The sequence below is a fragment of the Oncorhynchus keta genome, chromosome 5, assembly GCF_023373465.1.
Source record: "Oncorhynchus keta strain PuntledgeMale-10-30-2019 chromosome 5, Oket_V2, whole genome shotgun sequence".
Lineage (NCBI taxonomy): Eukaryota > Metazoa > Chordata > Actinopteri > Salmoniformes > Salmonidae > Oncorhynchus > Oncorhynchus keta.
In genome coordinates this window covers 18,426,586-18,445,022 of record NC_068425.1, presented here as the reverse complement: position 1 = coordinate 18,445,022, position 18,437 = coordinate 18,426,586, and the positions used below count along the sequence as shown (strand labels likewise).

The following is an 18,437-nucleotide window of genomic DNA, read 5'->3' as shown; positions in this document are numbered from 1 at the left end:
CTGGCTGTTGACCCTGTCCTGTTTAACAGTGGCAGGCAGGCAGCCATCCCCTATCTCTTCTCAGTCCTGACCTGCAGTATTAAACCGCACCAGCCCGAGATCAATAGCCATGTATTCATTGGATTGTGTGCCCTGAGGCAGACAGGCTGCAGCCCGACACAGAGGCACACCTGAGCTCCCCCCTCCCTCAATCCCTCTCTCTCTCTCACACACACCACTCTGTTTGAGTTTTACATCCCCTCCCTCCCTCATTCACTGCGAGAGAGAGGGAGGACAGAGAGAGAGAGGGATGGAATGAAACAAGTTTTGAATACAAATGAGCTTCTCTCTAGTGGCACAGATACCACACATCCCCTCTCTCTCTCTTACTCACACACGAATACACAATCTTCAACACACGCTGCCTCTCGGTCTGTATTGGAAGACAGCGCAGCACATGCAGTAATTCCCGCCACTTAATTGATTAACTGCTTATTTGAAGTGGCTAATTAGATGGGGAGTGTGTCGAGTGTGTGAGGAGGGCTGGGGAGTCGCTAGCACGCTTTATCTCCGTGCGCGCGTGTGTGAATGTCTGTCTGAGGAGCTCCGGTACCTCACTTCACTCTGGAGCAGGAGGAGGAGAGAAGAAGAGAAGAGATAGAGAGGCAGCTGGGTGGGGAGATTTTCACAGCACTCTCCCTCATCTGACATGGCCTCCGCGTAGGAATCTAGTGCCACTGCAACAGAGGAGCTAGGCAGCAGCGAGGTGTCTAAGGTAAGAGGGAGGGGGTGATGGGTTTTCCTCTCCTAAATCTGTTTTCCTCTCTGTCTGCATGGGTTGCAGTATGAGGAGCGTTAGCATGTTAGCATTGTGTTGTATGTCAATGGTTCAGATTGTGGTTGAGGCAAATGAGAGTGTTTTGGTGTTTATGTGAAGGTGAGGAGCGTTTCACCATGGTATTCCCCAAAGGGAAGCTCTAATAACCTAGCGTTCTGAAATCCTATTAGCCCCCCTACCTACACCCTCCACCGCCCTATTAATAGCGTGAAGTGGAATTGTCTCTCTGGCAGGGGGGTAGTGTATGTTTTTAGTACCGCAAGTGAAGGAGTGTGTGTGTGTGTGTGTGTGTGTGTGTGTGTGTGTGTGTGTGTGTGTGTGTGTGTGTGTGTGTGTGTGTGTGTGTGTGTGTGTGTGTGTGTGTGTGTGTGTGTGTGTGTGTGTGTGTGTGTGTGTGTGTGTGTGTGTGTGTGTGTGTTTATGCATTCTGCACACTGATATCTGCAGATTCAGCATGTGGTCTGGTTTGAGTGAAACATGTCGGTCAAGAGCAAGGCACACACACTCAACATACTACCATCCTGCATGCTTACTACACACACCTTGGTAATGCACCAAGACAACAAACAGTACAGTGATTAAAGGGACTTGGACTGATCTCTTTGAACGTGATTGGTTATAGGAGACTATTCAGCAGCACAGGATAGCCACACACAGGGTGAAATAAAGAAGCAGACAGTGCCATGTAAATGCTGCATTGGACTGTACAAACACATTGAATATACTACCTTGTACCTCTCTGAGTAGTACTGTGTCAGGGGGATGGCTACATTCAAGGATGAAAGGATCAACCAGACTGCCATACACAGTCCCTTCACAAAGTATTCATGCCCCTTGACTTTTTACACATTCTGTTATGTGACAGTCTGAATTGAAAAATGGATTACATAAAAAAAATTGTCACTGGCCTACACACAATACCCCATAATGTTGAAGTGTAAATCTGTTTTAAAAATTAATTAAAAATGAAAAGCTGAAATGTCTTGAGTCAATAAGTATTCAACCCCTTTGTTATGGCAAGCCTAAATAAGTTAGAGTATGTATTTGCTCAACAAGTCACATAATACGTTGCATGGACTTACTCTGTGTGCAATAATATTGTTTAACATTATGTTTTAATGACCACCTCATCTCTGTACCCCACATATACAAGTATCTGTAAGGTCCCTAAGTCGAGCAGTGAATGTAAAACACAGATTCAACAACAAAGACGAGGGAGGTTTTCCAATGCCTCACAAAGAAGGGCACCTATTGGTAGATGGGTAAAAAACAGCAGACATTGAATATATCTTTGAGCATGGTGAAGTTATTAATTACACTTTGGATGGTGTATCAATACACCCAGTAACTACAAAAATACAGGCAACCATCCTAACTCAGTAGCTGGAGAGGAGGGAAACGATTCAGGTATTTCACCATGAGGCCAATGGTGACTTTAAAACAGTTACAGAGTTTAAAGGCTATAATAGGAGTAAACTGAGGATGGATCAACAACATTGTAGCTACTCTAAAATACTAACCTAAATGACAGAGTGAAAAGAAGGAAGTCTGTAGAGAGTAAAAATATTCCAAAACATGCATCCTGTTTGTAATAAGGTACTAAAGTAAAACTGCAAAATTAAAAACAATATCATGAGAATACAAAGCGTTATGCTTGGGGCAAATTCAACACAACAGTTCACTTCATATTTTCAAGCATGGTGGTGGCTGCATCATGTTATGGGTATGCTTGTCAAACTAGGGAGTTTTTTAGGATAAAAAGTAATGGAATTGTTCCTAAAGAAAAACCTAGTTCAGTCTGCTGAGAGACTGTTGAGACAATGGGAGACAAATTCACCTTTCAGCTGGACAATAACCTAAAACACAAGGCCAAATATACACTGGAGTTGCTTACCAAGAAGACATGGAATGTTCCTGAGTGGCCTAGTTACAGTTTTGCCTTAAATAGGCTTGAAAGTCTATGACAAGACTTGAAAAGGGCTGTCTAGCAATGAACAACAACCAACTTGACAGAGCTTGAAGAATTTTAAAAAGAGTAATGTACAGATATTTTACAATCCAGGTATGCAAAGCTCTTAGACTTACCCAGAAAGCCTCACAGCTATAATCACTGCTAAAAGGTGATTCTAACATGTATTGACTCACGGGTTTGAATACAGATGTAAATGAGATATTTTATTTTCTGTAAATTTGCTCAAATGTTTTCACTTTGTCATTATGGGGTATGGGTAAGAAAAATAATATTGAATCCATTTTGAATTCAGGCTGTAACACAACAAAATGTGGAATAAGTCAAGGGGTATGAATACTTTCTGAAGGCATTGTACATTGTACTTTGCTATTTCATGTTCATATTGAATATTGCAATATACATCTGTGCAGATGAAATATATCTCTGCGCAGTTGTAGTATTTCTCAGTATGTGGTAGAAATAGCTTGACGTGAAGGCAGCCGTGATACAGATTGTAGTGTCCAATTAGCCTTTGTGTCCCCGGGCGGTGTGTGTCTGTACATGTGCCTGTGCCTGTGTGTCGCACGCGTGCGTGTTCGTGTGTGTGTCTGAGGGAGGAGAGTGGACATATGATTTCCTGGGCTCCTCTCCTAAGACTGGGGATTCAGACCAGCAGGATATTGTATAGTTCTCCTCCTCCTCTGTGTCAGCTAACTAGTCACTATTCATATTAACAACCTCATACTCTTTCATTCCCTTCACATGTTCTTTCCTCCTAACCCCCTTCTGTCATTCTTTTTCTTGAGTTTTCCAACAATAGTTTTGCCTCCTCCCTCTCTCTTTCCCTGGTATTTTCGTCTCTTCCCTCAATTGCTCTCGCTTTTGTGTTTGTGTGTGTGTCTGTGGGCTGCAGTGTCTCAGTGACGACAAGCTGGCTGGGCTCTCTGATGGATGGCAAGCCAATAAGATCAGGACTCCTGTCACCCTGCCTCCCTAATCAGATCAAATCCAGCTGTACTCACGCACACGCAAACACACACACATGCATACGCAGGCAGTCATTTGCTATCAAACAACACTCTTTCTCCAATCTCTGGATAAATTGCCCCTGGTGTCCGACTTTTATCTTCCTCAACAAATCTCCCTCTCCTCCCTCTCCTCCCTTTCCCTGCCCACCCATAAGGTTTCTACAAAATACTAGATCTTGTCTATTTGGTATGTAGCACATATGGACACAACGGCTTTCTCTTCGACAGACACTGTCCCATCTCAAACAGCAACACCTGTGTTCTGACCTGCTCTCATCCCTCCTCCTGACATCCTGATCTTAGGGACGTTAGACACCCGGCCGTCCACTCAGGCTGCATTACACTTCCCATCTACTGCTGGGATCAGTAGAGCAGGATCACCAAAATATCCTGTGTGATTTTACCTTACCTGGGGCATCAGCTTGTTCACGGTCACAGCTACAAGATGTTTCCTGGCCGGCCACTCAGAGAGAGAGAGAGAGCTCTTTCTAAAAGCAGCCCCGCTTTGCGTTGTTCTCTCTGCTGCTAAGAGCCCAGTCTCATTCCTTATTCATCCTCACAGCCTATTCTCTGACATCCTGCCTGACTGACTGTCAGTGTGGGGGAAAAAGAGAAAGCTTTCCAGCACACAACACTAATTTCCCCAGAATAGAGGTCAATCTGACAACGCCCAGGAAATGGGAACTCTCACAGACCAGATCCAAGCTATAGGATCTCTTCAGGATGACTTCTGGTCCACTTCAGAGGTTGGATGGCCGTAAGAAGGGCCATGAGTTTCACCTGACCACCTGACTAGCAATAGCCTATGACTAGGGCCTGAAGTTTTTCCTATAGTCAGGGAAAACCTCAATTCCGTGCTCAGGAGACTCCTCACTGACTGGGCACAATGTCCCGTTTGCATTGTTCCTGTCTGTCCCTTAGCCTTGCCTTGAACCGATAAGGCTAGCGTGTTGTATTCTTCGCCTCAAGCTAATTCTGCTGGGGATACAGTGTATTTCTATTTTATTTCACCTTTATTTAACTAGGCAAGTCAGTTAAGAACAAATTCTTATTCTACCAAAAGGCAAAAGGCTTCCTGCGGGGACGGGGACTGGGATTAAATATAGGACAAAACACAAATAAAGACAAGAGAGACAACACTACATAACAATATATCATGCACTACAGTACAATACATCACGCAAAGCAGCCACAACTGTCAGTAAGAGTGTCCAAGAATGAGTCTTTGAATGAAGAGATTGTGATAAAACTGTCCAGTTTGAGTGTTTGTTGCAGCTCGTTCCAGTCGCTAGCTGCAGCGAACTGAAAAGAGGAGCGACCCAGGGATGTGTGTGCTTTGGGGACCTTTAACAGAATGTGACTGGCAGAATGGGTGTTGTATGTGGAGGATGAGGGCTGCAATATATATCTCAGATAGGGGGGAGTGAGGTCTAAGAGGGTTTTATAAATAAGCATCAACCTTGCGATGGGTATACAGAGATGACCAGTTTACAGAGGAGTATAGAGTGCAGTGATGTGTCCTATAAGGAGCGTTGGTGGCAAATCTGATGGCCGAATGGTAAAGAACATCTAGCCACTCGAGAGCAACTTTACCTGCCATGTAAAGTGTGTAGACATGACATTGAATAAAACACGCAGACAGAGAGTTGTGCCTTGGTTGGAATATAAATAGATGTGAACATAAATGTGATTATGCAAATGTCAAGAGCATATTTCTAATCTCAGACTACTTTGTAGCATACATCATTAAGATATGCTATTTCCATGTTGTGTTGTGTATTGGCTGGATGTATGTTTATTCTAGCTCATAAAGGTTCCATTCATTATAGTGGCATTCAGTGTTAGACACAATCTGTATTTTCATTTCAGCACTGACTCATCAGGACTGAGGGACTGAGGGAGAGGCTCATTACTGCACACTGATAGGCTTATATTATACTATTTAGTTGTTTATTTGTGTGTGTTGGGGAGAGTGGGAGGGAGTGTGTGGGTGGGTCTTTGCACTTTGTCTTATGGCCACAGAGGTAACATGTAAACAAAAGTGTTATTCTGTATAAGAACATCAAGACCCATTGTTCCCTCCAATGCTACATTCTTGTCATGGGATAAAACTTAATGTTATACTTTGAGCCTCAAGCTGCCTTTAGATCAATGACAACTCTTACTGACCTGGAATGCTCTTTCCTTCACAGGTGTGAGGAGAGAGAGAGTGCTGGAGAGAGGACAGGAGAGAGAGAACGAGAGAATGATGGCAGCGGAGGAGGAGAAGCCAGGTTTGAAGAGCAGCAGCTCCATCGTTCCCTGCTTCTTGTTTGTTGAGGTGAGTTGCCATGTCTTTCTTTTCCTGATTGGCTAAAATTACACTACTGGGAGGAGCTGATGAAATACCCTCTGGCTCCTCATGGATCCAGTAGAGCCTCTTCGTGCTGTTTGATGATATCTCTTTATGGGGAATTTCCTTTAACCTTAACCTTCCCCATATTCAGTTTCTCACCCCCCTGCGCTCCTCTCAGAGCTCAATGAACTCCATTCATTCTACTACTTGACCTCAATTGGCTGTTGTCTGCTGTCCAGCTGCCAGGGAACACTTTCATCTTTAGCTTCAGTGGAAAATGTTATAAATATTGTCAGCTCAACACACATTCACCACACTGCCATGGCTGAGACTGAGTAACATGGATATGGTGGAAAACAGTTGTCATATGGTATAAAATAGTTGTTATAGTATGTAATCTGTTCAGATGGCGCTTCCTGTCTTCACACTGCTACTATATGTGATCTCTGCTCCCTGTTTATGAGTCTTTGCATCTGATCCATTGAAGTATTTAGTGATATCACAGCTAACTGTGTTTTGTATAGGTACTGGATGCTCTGCACACACTGTCAGGCACACACACACACACACCGACACAGACTCACATACAGACTACAAGCGCGCACACACAGGACAAGGTCTCTCCCGTAGGTGTGTCCCGTATTGCTGTGGGAGCGACATTACTCAGAGGGTATTAAAGGTCTCTATGCTGCTAGATTATGGTCCACAATAAAAGCACTCCCTTAGTCCACTGTGCCATCCCTCACACATATTAAATGTGAGGTGGAATAGGTGACATTTGAGGTACAAGGTGTTCTGTGTCATGTGAAATATGGAGGTCTATATGTGAGGTGTGATGTATGACATGGAAGGTGAAAAGTATTGTATGAGGAATGAAGTGCTATATTATATTGGATGTAAGACCTCATGGTATTCAGTACAGTTGTAGTGATATGTGGGATTTGTGAAATCATAATGTGCAATATGTGATGTAGCAGTGAGTGAGTGCAGAAGATGTGACAGTGTGGTCTGACTGAGAACCAACCATTTTAGCTCCTCTGTCCATCTCCCCTGACCCTCTCCCCGTCCCCCTCCCCTTCCCAGCGGTGTGTCATAGACAGAGCCAGGACCTGCTCTTTTATTTAGACTCACACCTCATCAGCCCGTTTCCATGGAAACCAATCAGTTGGATTCATTTTCTCTGTGTCTCTCTCTCTCCTGCCTCCTTTCATCCACTACCTACCCCCTTATTATGCAGGCTATAGCCTCTCTCTCTCTCTCTCTCTCTCTCTCTCTCTCGCTCTCTCGCTCTCTCGCTCTCTCGCTCTCTCTCTCTCTCTCTCTCTCTCTCTCTCCCTGAAAGTCATAGACATTTATTAGATATAGATATCTCCTTCCGTCTCTTCTATCTGAATGTGAATTTCAACATCAACAGCGCTTATACAGGTCAGTTTCTCTCAGCACTGGGATGATACAAAGGATGCATGGAAATGCCATTGTCAGAACACAGACATGCTTTTAGGAAATAATCCACTGTGAGTGTATAAGTAATCAGGTGTAGCAGAGAACACAGCTTTGGGGTTGTAAAGGCCACATTAACATAAACAGTTATCCAGACCAATGGAGGAGGAAATACAAGCCCCTCTGATGGCTTTGGATGTACTGCTATTGGACAGCCGGTGCCATGTGATTGGGGTGTGTGGTGCGTCATGTGACCTAATATTGATGTGTCCTGTCCACACAGGACCATGTATGGGTTGTCACAGATTCAGTTTATGAAGTGTGGGAATGTGTCTTGTATAATGGCTGCGGCTTTAATGTGGAAGCAGGAATAACCTAATAGTTGGAAACATCAACTTCAATGAACAAAAATAAATAGTCAAATAATATGCTTTAAAGTACCTAGGTGTCTGACACACTACTCTAATATTAAAAGCAACAATAACCTGTTTTACTCTCAAATTTTCAAATGTTTTACTTGGACTTGAAAATGACCCATTCTGTAATACATTATGTGCTTTACCCTCTTATCGAACATGTCCCACTTTTCTCAGCCACTGTTATGGAATGAAGGGTTATGAGTCAGAATCATTGTGACGTTGGAGATTTCCTTGACTGCAGGGGTGTTCGTCTTTGGCATGAGCAGTACTCATAATCGTGTTTGTGTGGGCATCATCTATCTCTCACCACATGCAGTGTGATGAACCTTTCCCCTTGGCATTTCATGCAAGGACTCTATACCCACCAGAGGGCACTGTTGATGTATTGTTAAGGCTTTCAGAGCTGCTTTTGCAAGCTCAGTAATACTGTTTCGTCGTGGTTTTGTGTGTCTAACCAGAGTCAATTTGTCTTTATATTCTGCTATTGTTGAATTTAGCCAATGAAGCTCAGATTTGTTGTGTTGGTTTATTCACAGAAAGGACAAGGAATGGTAATGGTGACAATTTACTGTAATGAATATTCCACATTTGTCCATTTGAAAACGAGTTGCCTTGATTTTAGTAGAATTTTAATTAATGTTCAGAACGCACACACACACACACACACACACACACACACACACACACACACACACACACACACACACACACACACACACACACACACACAGCCTCATTAACACTTGAAATAGGTGAAATAACACCTTTCCTTCTCTTTTGCTTCCTCCGTCTCTAAAAATAATGGTGGGTAACACCTGTCGGAGAGAGTCTTTCAAGTGAAGTGCACAAAGAACACACACACACATTTTTTTTAGAGTGCTGTGATCAGCTGGAGCGCTAAGACGCAAAGAAAAACTGACTTCCTTTGGTTGCCATCTGGTAAATGTCCATTAAAGAGCTGCCCCTGCTTTATGTTTTGGCCTCTGAATCAAAGCAGGGAGAATGCACTCAGCTAGCCAGCCAGCTAGCCAGCCAGCCAGCCAGCCAGCTCAGCTTGAGGTAGCTACAGCACAGTGTTTTCAGCAGCTCTGCACTGTGGAAGGGAAAGTAGTAGTTAAAGTAAAATAATGAGAAAAGCATGAATGACAGGTGAAAGACTGTGATTCGGAGGTCCCTATTTCACAAGTATTTGGACAAATTGTTTGTTTTGCTTTTGTTTCAGATTATGTTGCACCGAATATAAGTGTCTCATGGAAATAATGATGAGTGAGAAAGGTACAGAGGCATAAATATCATGCCCTCCAAAGACGATGTACTGGGGGTTGTCACGCCTTGGTCATTGTATCTTGTGTTTTTGTTATATGTTTGGGTAGGCCAGGGTGTGACATGGGTTTATATGTTGTATTTCGTATTGGGGTTTGTATTAATTGGGAGTGTGTATTATTAGGGGTGTGTCTAGTTAGGCTTGGCTGCCTGAGGCGATTCCTAATTGGAGTCAGCTGATTCTCGTTGTCTCTGATTGGGAACCGTATTTTGGCAGCCTGAGTGCGTGTTGTATTTCGTGGGTGATTGTACCTGTCTTAGTGTTAGTCACCAGATAGGCTGTATGAGTTTCATTCGTTTGTTGTTTTCTTCTTCCGTTATTTCATGTACCGTATTAGCTTCATTAAAAGTAATGAGTAACCTACACGCTGCATTTCGGTCTGACTTACTTCAAACAACAGACGAATATCATTACAGAATCACCCACCACGATTCACAGACCGAGCAGCGTGTGAACTGGCAGGAGCTAAAGGAGGACGATATGGACGGCAGAAGCAGGGATTATACGACGTGGGAAGAAATCGACAGGAGGGCGTCCGACCCAGTGCGAGTGCAGGAGCCTGCCTGGGATTCCCTACAGCAATGCGAAGAGGGCTATACACGGATGGAATCGAAAAGGAGAGCACGGCTTTACAGAGCGAAAACCGTAGGTAACGGGGAAAGCGCAGAGAGAGAGTGGCAGAGTCAGGAGTCAGACCTGAGCCTACTCTCCCTGTTAATTGTGAGGAGCAGCAATATGAGGACTTCTGGTCTTGGGAGATGATATTAGACGGAAAAGGACCCTGGGCGCAGCCGGGAGAATATCGCCGTCCCAAGGAGGAAATAGAAGTAGCTAAAGCGGAGAGGCGTGAGTATGAGGAGGCAGCACTGCGACCGTTGGAAACCGGAAAGTCACCCCCAAAAAAATATTGGGGGCTAAAAGGGAGAATAGTTATGCCAGGTAGGAAACCTGCGCATACTCCCTGTGCTCACCGTTGGGCTAGAGAGACCGGGCAGGCACCGTGTTATGCTATGGAGGTGCAGAGCCAGCTGCGACACATACCAGCCCTTCCTATTGGCCGGGCTAGAGTGGGCATCGAGCCAGGTAAGCTTGGGCAGGCTCGGTGCTCTAGAGCTCCAGTGCGCCTGCACGGTCCGGTCTATCCAGAGCCACCTCTACACACCAGTCCTCCGGTAGCAGCTCCCCGCACCAGGCTTCCTGTGCGTGTCCTCGCGCCAGTACCACCAGTTCCAGCACCACGCACCAGGCCTCCAGTGCGCCTCGCCTGTTTAGCGCAGCCAGAGCTTTTCTCCTCTCCTGCGCTGCCGGAGTCTCCTGTCTGCCCAGCGCCGCCAGTCGGCCCAGCGTCACCAGTCTGCCAGGATCCGCCAGAAGTGCCAGTCTGCCCAGCGCCGCCAGAGCTCCCAGTCTGCCCAGCGCCGCCAGAGCTCCCAGTCTGCCCAGCGCCGCCAGAGCTCCCAGTCTGCCCAGCGCCGCCAGAGCTCCCAGTCTGCCCAGCGCCGCCAGAGCTCCCAGTCTGCCCAGCGCCGCCAGAGCTCCCAGTCTGCCCAGCGCCGCCAGAGCTCCCAGTCTGCCCAGCGCCGCCAGAGCTCCCAGTCTGCCCAGCGCCGCCAGAGCTCCCAGTCTGCCCAGCGCCGCCAGAGCTCCCAGTCTGCCCAGCGCCGCCAGAGCTCCCAGTCTGCCCAGCGCCGCCAGTGCTCCCAGTCTGCCCAGCGCCGCCAGTGCTCCCAGTCTGCCCAGCGCCGCCAGTGCTCCCAGTCTGCCCAGCGCCGCCAGTGCTCCCAGTCTGCCCAGCGCCGCCAGTGCTCCCAGTCTGCCCAGCGCCGCCAGTGCTCCCAGTCTGCCCAGCGCCGCCAGTGCTCCCAGTCTGCCCAGCGCCGCCAGTGCTCCCAGTCTGCCCAGCGCCGCCAGTGCTCCCAGTCTGCCCAGCGCCGCCAGTGCCCCAGTCTGCCCAGCGCCGCCAGTGCTCCCAGTCTGCCCAGCGCCGCCAGTGCTCCCAGTCTGCCCAGCGCCGCCAGTGCTCCCAGTCTGCCCAGCGCCGCCAGTGCCGCCAGTCTGCCCAGCGCCGCCAGTGCCGCCAGTCTGCCCAGCGCCGCCAGTGCCGCCAGTCTGCCCAGCGCCGCCAGTGCCGCCAGTCTGCCCAGCGCCGCCAGTGCCGCCAGTCTGCCCAGCGCCGCCAGTGCCGCCAGTCTGCCCAGCGCCGCCAGTGCCGCCAGTCTGCCCAGCGCCGCCAGTGCCGCCAGTCTGCCCAGCGCCGCCAGTGCCGCCAGTCTGCCCAGCGCCGCCAGTGCCGCCAGTCTGCCCAGCGCCGCCAGTGCCGCCAGTCCTCCCAGATCTGCCAGACAACCAGTCTCTTCCAGATCTGCCAGACAACCAGTCTCTTCCAGATCTGCCAGACAACCAGTCTCTTCCAGATCTGCCAGACAACCAGTCTCTTCCAGATCTGCCAGACAACCAGTCTCTTCCAGATCTGCCAGACAACCAGTCTCTTCCAGATCTGCCAGACAACCAGTCTCTTCCAGATCTGCCCGACAACCAGTCTCTTCCAGATCTGCCCGACAACCAGTCTCTTCCAGATCTGCCCGACAACCAGTCTCTTCCAGATCTGCCCGACAACCAGTCTCTTCCAGATCTGCCCGACAACCAGTCTCTTCCAGATCTGCCCGACAACCAGTCTCTTCCAGATCTGCCCGACAACCAGTCTCTTCCAGATCTGCCCGACAACCAGTCTCTTCCAGATCTGCCCGACAACCAGTCTCTTCCAGATCTGCCCGACAACCAGTCTCTTCCAGATCTGCCCGACAACCAGTCTCTTCCAGATCTGCCCGACAACCAGTCTCTTCCAGATCTGCCCGACAACCAGTCTCTTCCAGATCTGCCCGACAACCAGTCTCTTCCAGATCTGCCCGACAACCAGTCTCTTCCAGATCTGCCCGACAACCAGTCTCTGCCAGATCTGCCCGTCAACCTAGATCTTCTAGATCGGCCAGACAACCAGGATTTACCGGAGCCTACTACCTGCCTGAGCTTCCTCTCAGTACTGAGCTTCCTTTCAGTACTAGGCTTCCTCTCTGTACTGGGCTCCCTCTCAGTACCGGGCTTCCCCTCAGTACTGGGCTGCTTCAGTCCCGGGCTGCCCCTCTGTCCCGGGCTGCCCCTCTGTCCCGGGCTGCCCCTCTGTCCCGAGCTGCCCCTCTGTCCCGAGCTGCCCCTCTGTCCCGAGCTGCCCCTCTGTCCCGAGCTGCCCCTCTGTCCCGAGCTGCCCCTCTGTCCCGAGCTGCCCCTCTGTCCCGAGCTGCCCCTCTGTCCCGAGCTGCCCCTCTGTCCCGAGCTGCCCCTCGGTCCCGAGCTGCCCCTCGGTCCCGAGCTGCCCCTCAGTTATGTGGGGATCAGGGTGAGGACTATTAGGCCATGGTCGGCGGAGAAGGTGGATTATCCTAGGACGCGAAGGGGAGGAACTAGGACAGAACCGCCACCATGGACAGACGCCCACCCGGACCCTCCCTATGCTCTTGAGGTGCGTCCCGGAGTCCGCACCTTAGGGGGGGTTCTGTCACGCCTTGGTCATTGTATCTTGTGTTTTTGTTATATGTTTGGGTAGGCCAGGGTGTGACATGGGTTTATATGTTGTATTTCGTATTGGGGTTTGTATTAATTGGGAGTGTGTATTATTAGGGGTGTGTCTAGTTAGGCTTGGCTGCCTGAGGCGATTCCTAATTGGAGTCAGCTGATTCTCGTTGTCTCGGATTGGGAACCGTATTTAGGCAGCCTGAGTGCGCGTTGTATTTCGTGGGTGATTGTACCTGTCTTAGTGTTAGTCACCAGATAGGCTGTATGAGTTTCATTCGTTTGTTGTTTTCTTCTTCCGTTATTTCATGTACCGTATTAGCTTCATTAAAAGTCATGAGTAACCTACACGCTGCATTTCGGTCTGACTTAATTCAAACAACAGACGACTATCATTACAGGGGTTTGGCCTTTGTGCCTCTAACTTTCTCACTCATCATTATTCATGATTCATTTATGATTATCTATAATCATAGTAGCATCCGCATTAATGTAGAAGTGATCGGAAAAATGTATTTGATTCTTATTTAGAAAAAAATAACTCCAAATTGGCACCGTACATTATTTACCATTCATTTCTATTGGGAAAAAAATTATCTGAAACCCAACCAAAACAAACAGCAACTACATCCAACAGGTTTGATGCACATCCAACAAGCTTGATGTAATCATTGCTTGTTAGGAATTGAACGTCCTTGAGATGTTTCTACAACTTGATTGGAGTCCACCTGTGGTAAATATCTATTGACTGGACATGATTTGGAAAGGCACACACCTGTCTATATAAGGTCCCACAGTTGACTGTGCATGTCTGAGCAAAAACCAAGCCATGAGGTTGAAGGAATTGTCCGTGGAGCTCTGAGACAGGATTGTGTTGAGGCACAGATCTGGGGAAGGGTACCAAAAAATGTCTGCAGCATTGAAGGTCTCCAAGAACACAGTGGTCTACATCTCTCTTAAATGGAAGAAGTTTGGAACCACCAAGAATATTCCGAGAGCTGGCCGTCCGGCCAAACTGAGCAATCGGGTGGAGAGGGGCCTTTGTCCGGGAGGTGAGCGAGAACCCAATGGTTACTCTGACAGAGCTCCAGAGTTCCCCTGTGGAGATGGAAGAAACTTCCAGAAGGACAACCATCTCTGCAGCACTCCACCAATCAGGCCTTGATGGTAGAGTGGCCAGACGGAAACCATTCTTCAGGAGAAGGCACATGACAGCCCGCTTAGAGTTTGCCAAAAGGCACCTAAAACTTGAGAAACAAGATTCTCTGGTCTGATGAAACCAAGATTGAAGTCTTTGGCATGATTGCCAAGCGTCACCTCTGGAGGAAATCTGGCACTATCCCTACGATGAAGCATGGTGGTGGCAGCATCATGCTGTAGTGATGTTTTTCAGTGGCAGGGACTGGGAGACTAGTCAGAATCGAGGCAAAGATGAACGGAGCAAAGTACAGAGAGATCCTTGATGAAAACCTGCTCCAGAGCAAAGGTTCACCTTCTAACAGGACCACGACCCTAAGCACACAGCCAAGAGCGGCTTTGGGACGTGTCCCTGAATGTCCTTGAGTGGCCCAGCCAGAGCCCAGACTTGAACCTGATCGAACATCTCTGGAGAGACCTGCAAATAGCTGTGCAACCTTACAGAGCTTGAGTGGAGAAGAATGGGAGAAACTCTACAAATACAGGTGTGCCAAGCTTGCATCATCATACCCAAGAAGACTCGAGGCTGTAATCGCTGCCAAAAGTGCTTCAACAAAGTACTGAGTAAAGGCTCTGAATACTTATGCAAATATCATATTTCTGTTTTTTATTTCAAGAAAATTCTAAAACCCTGTTTTTGCATTGTCATTAAGGTATTGTGGGTATTGTGTGTAGATTGATGAGGGGAAAAAACGATGTAATCCATTTTAGAATAAGGCTGTGACAACAACATTTTGAAAAAGTCAAGGGGTCTAAATATTTTCCGAATGCACTGTAAGTGAATTTGTCAAAAAGCTATGCCTTCGCATTTTACTAGGAAAGTCAGTTAAGAACAAATTCTTATTTACAATAACAGCCTACCCCGGCCAAACCCAGACTATGCTGGGCCAATTGTGCACTGCCCTATGGGACTCCCAATCATGGCCAGATGTGATACAGCCTGGATTCGAACCAGGGACTGTAGTGATGCTCTTGCACTGAGATGCAGTGCCTTAGACCACTGCGCTACTCAGGTGCGGTGTGATATTTTACCGTTTATTTCTAAACATTAAAACATATACAGTGGGCAGAACAAGTATTTGATACACTGCCGATTTTGCAGGTTTCCCTACTTACAAAGCATGTAGAGGTCTGTAATTTTGTATCATAGGTACACTTCAACTGTGAGAGACGGAATCTAAAACAAAAATCCAGAAAATCACATTGTCACATTTCTTTCTCTCTGCATTGTTGGGAATGACACTTAGGTAATCATTTCACTATTAGTCTGCACCTGTTGTTTACAAAGTACGTGACAAGTAAAATCGTTTTTGATGATTTGAGTTGATTAGAATCTAGATCCATCTCTTTACACTACACAAGTATCTCTCCTGGACTTTCCTGATTGGAGCATTCTACCATAATGCATGCAGGAAGTTTTTTATTCATTTTTTTATTTCACCTTTATTTAACCAAGTAGGCCAATTGAAAAAAATATCTAATTTACAACTGCGACCTGGCCAAGATAAAGCAATAACACAATAGAAAAATCTATGTACAGCGTGTGAAAATGTAGTAAGATTAGGGAGGCAATAAATAGGCAATAGTGGCGAAATAATAACATTTTAGCATTAACACTGGAGTGATAGATGTGCAGATGATAATGTGCAAGTAGAGATACTGGGGTGCAAAAGAGCAAAAATAAATAACAATATGTGGATGTGTTAGTTGGGTGGGCTATTTTCAGATTTGTTGTGTACAGGTGCAGTGATCGGTAAGCTGCTCTGACAGCTGATGCTTAAAGTTAGTGAGGGAGATATAAGTCTCCAGCTTCAGTGATTTTTTTCAATTCGTTCCAGTCATTGGCAGCGGAGAACTGGAAGGAAAGCTGGCCAAAGGAGGAGTTGGCTTTGGGGATGACCAGTGAAATTTACCTGCTGGAGCACGTGCTACGGGTGGGTGCTGCTATGGTGACCAGTGAGCTGAGATAAGGTGGGGCTTTACCTAGCAAAGACTTATAGATGACCTGGAGCCAGTGGGTTTGGTGACGAATAGGAAGCGAGGGCCAGCCAACGAGAGCATACAGGTTGCAGTGGTAGGTAGTATATGTGGCTTTGGTGACAAAGCCGAAGTCAAGGATCGGTAGGGTAGTCAGTTTTACGAGGGTATGTTTGGCAGCATGAGTGAAGGAGGCTTTGTTGCGAAATAGGAAGCCGATTATAGATTTAATTTCGACTTAGTGTGAGTCTGGAAGGAGAGTTTACAGTCTAACCAGACACCTAGGTATTTGTAGTTGTCCACATATTCTAAGTCAGAACTGTCCAGAGTAGTGATGCTAGTCGGGTGCGGGCAGCGATCGGTTGAAGAGCATGCATTTAGTTTTACTAGCATTTAAGAGCAGTTGGAGGCCACAGAAAGAGTTTTGTATGGCATTGAAGCTTGTTTGGAGGTTTGTTAACACAATGTCCAAAGAAGGGCCAGAAGTATACAGAATGGTGTCGTTTGCGTAGAGGAGGATCAGAGAATCACCAGCAGCAAGAGCGACATCATTGATACAGTGGGGCAAAAAAGTATTTAGTCAGCCACCAATTGTGCAAGTTCTCCAACTTAAAAAGATGAGAGAGGCCTGTAATTTTCATCATGCCATACAACACTCCTTCCGTGGCCTCCAACTGCTCTTAAACGCTAGTAAAACCAAATGCATGCTTTTCAACCGATTGCTGCCTGCACCTGCATGCCCGACTAGCATCACCACCCTGGATGGTTCCGACCTTGAATATGTGGACATCTATAAGTACCTAGGTGTCTGGCTAGACTGCAAACTCTCCTTCCAGACTCATATCAAACATCTCCAATTGAAAATCAAATCAAGAGTCGGCTTTCTATTCCGCAACAAAGCCTCCTTCACTCACGCCGCCAAGCTTACCCTAGTAAAACTGACTATCCTACCGATCCTCGACTTCGGCGATGTCATCTACAAAATGGCTTCCAACACTCTACTCAGCAAACTGGATGCAGTCTATCACAGTGCCATCCGTTTTGTCACTAAAGCACCTTATACCACCCACCACTGCGACTTGTATGCTCTAGTCGGCTGGCCCTCGCTACATATTCGTCGCCAGACCCACTGGCTCCAGGTCATCTACAAGTCCATGCTAGGTAAAGCTCCGCCTTATCTCAGTTCACTGGTCACGATGGCAACACCCATCCGTAGCACGCGCTCCAGCAGGTGTATCTCACTGATCATCCCTAAAGCCAACACCTCATTTGGCCGCCTTTCGTTCCAGTACTCTGCTGCCTGTGACTGGAACGAACTGCAAAAATCGCTGAAGTTGGAGACTTTTATCTCCCTCACCAACTTCAAACATCAGCTATCTGAGCAGCTAACCGATCGCTGCAGCTGTACATAGTCTATTGGTAAATAGCCCACCCATTTTCACCTACCTCATTCCCATACTGTTTTTATACTGTTTTTATTTATTTACTTTTCTGCTCTTTTGCACACCAATATCTCTACCTGTACATGACCATCTGATCATTTATCACTCCAGTGCTAATCTGCAAAATTGTAATTTATTCGCCTACCTCATGCCTTTTGCACACATTGTATATAGACTCACCCTTTTTTCTACTGTGTTATTTACTTGTTAATTGTTTACTCCATGTGTAACTCTGTGTTGTCTGTTCACACTGCTATGCTTTATCTTGGCCAGGTCGCAGTTGCAAATGAGAACTTGTTCTCAACTAGCCTACCTGGTTAAATAAAGGTGAAAAAAAAAATCATAGGTACACTTCAACAGAAAATCACATTGTAGGATTTTTTATTTATTTATTTGCAAATTATGGTGGAAAATAAGTATTTGGTCACCTACAAACAAGCACGATTTCTGGCTCTCACAGACCTGTAACTTCTTCTTTAAGAGGCTCCTCTGTCCTCCACTCGTTACCTGTATTAATGGCACCTGTTTGAACTTGTTATCAGTATAAAAGACACCTGTCCACAACCTCAAACAGTCACACTCCAAACTCCACTATGGCCAAGATGAAAGAGCTGTCAAAGGACACCAGAAACAAAATTGTAGACCTGCACCAGGCTGGGAAGACTGCATCTGCAATAGGTAAGCAGCTTGGTTTGAAGAAATCAACTGTGGGAGCAATTATTAGGAAATGGAAGACATACAAGACCACTGATAATCTCCCTTGATCTGGGGCTCCACGCAAGATCTCACCCCGTGGGGTCAAAATGATCACAAGAACGGTGAGCAAAAATCCCAGAACCACACGGGGGGACCTAGTGAATGACCTGCAAAGAGCTGGGACCAAAGTAACAAAGCCTACCATCAGTAACACACTACGCCGCCAGGGACTCAAATCCTGCAG

The 18,437-nt window shown here is 46.9% G+C and overlaps 1 protein-coding gene across 3 annotated transcripts in view; it reads left to right on the top strand.

Annotated features, from left to right (window-relative positions):
• The first annotated feature begins 274 nt into the window (after window positions 1-274).
• Window positions 275-18,437, top strand: part of LOC118383652 (phospholipid phosphatase-related protein type 5-like) — a 53,439-nt gene continuing 35,276 nt past the window's right edge. For all 3 annotated transcript variants that reach the window (XM_052518922.1, XM_052518924.1, XM_052518923.1), the window contains exons 1-2: window positions 275-754; window positions 5,989-6,116. In XM_052518922.1, the coding sequence (XP_052374882.1) occupies window positions 6,042-6,116 (75 nt within the window). In that variant the 5' untranslated portion in view covers window positions 275-754; window positions 5,989-6,041. The remainder of the gene's footprint in view (window positions 755-5,988; window positions 6,117-18,437) is intronic.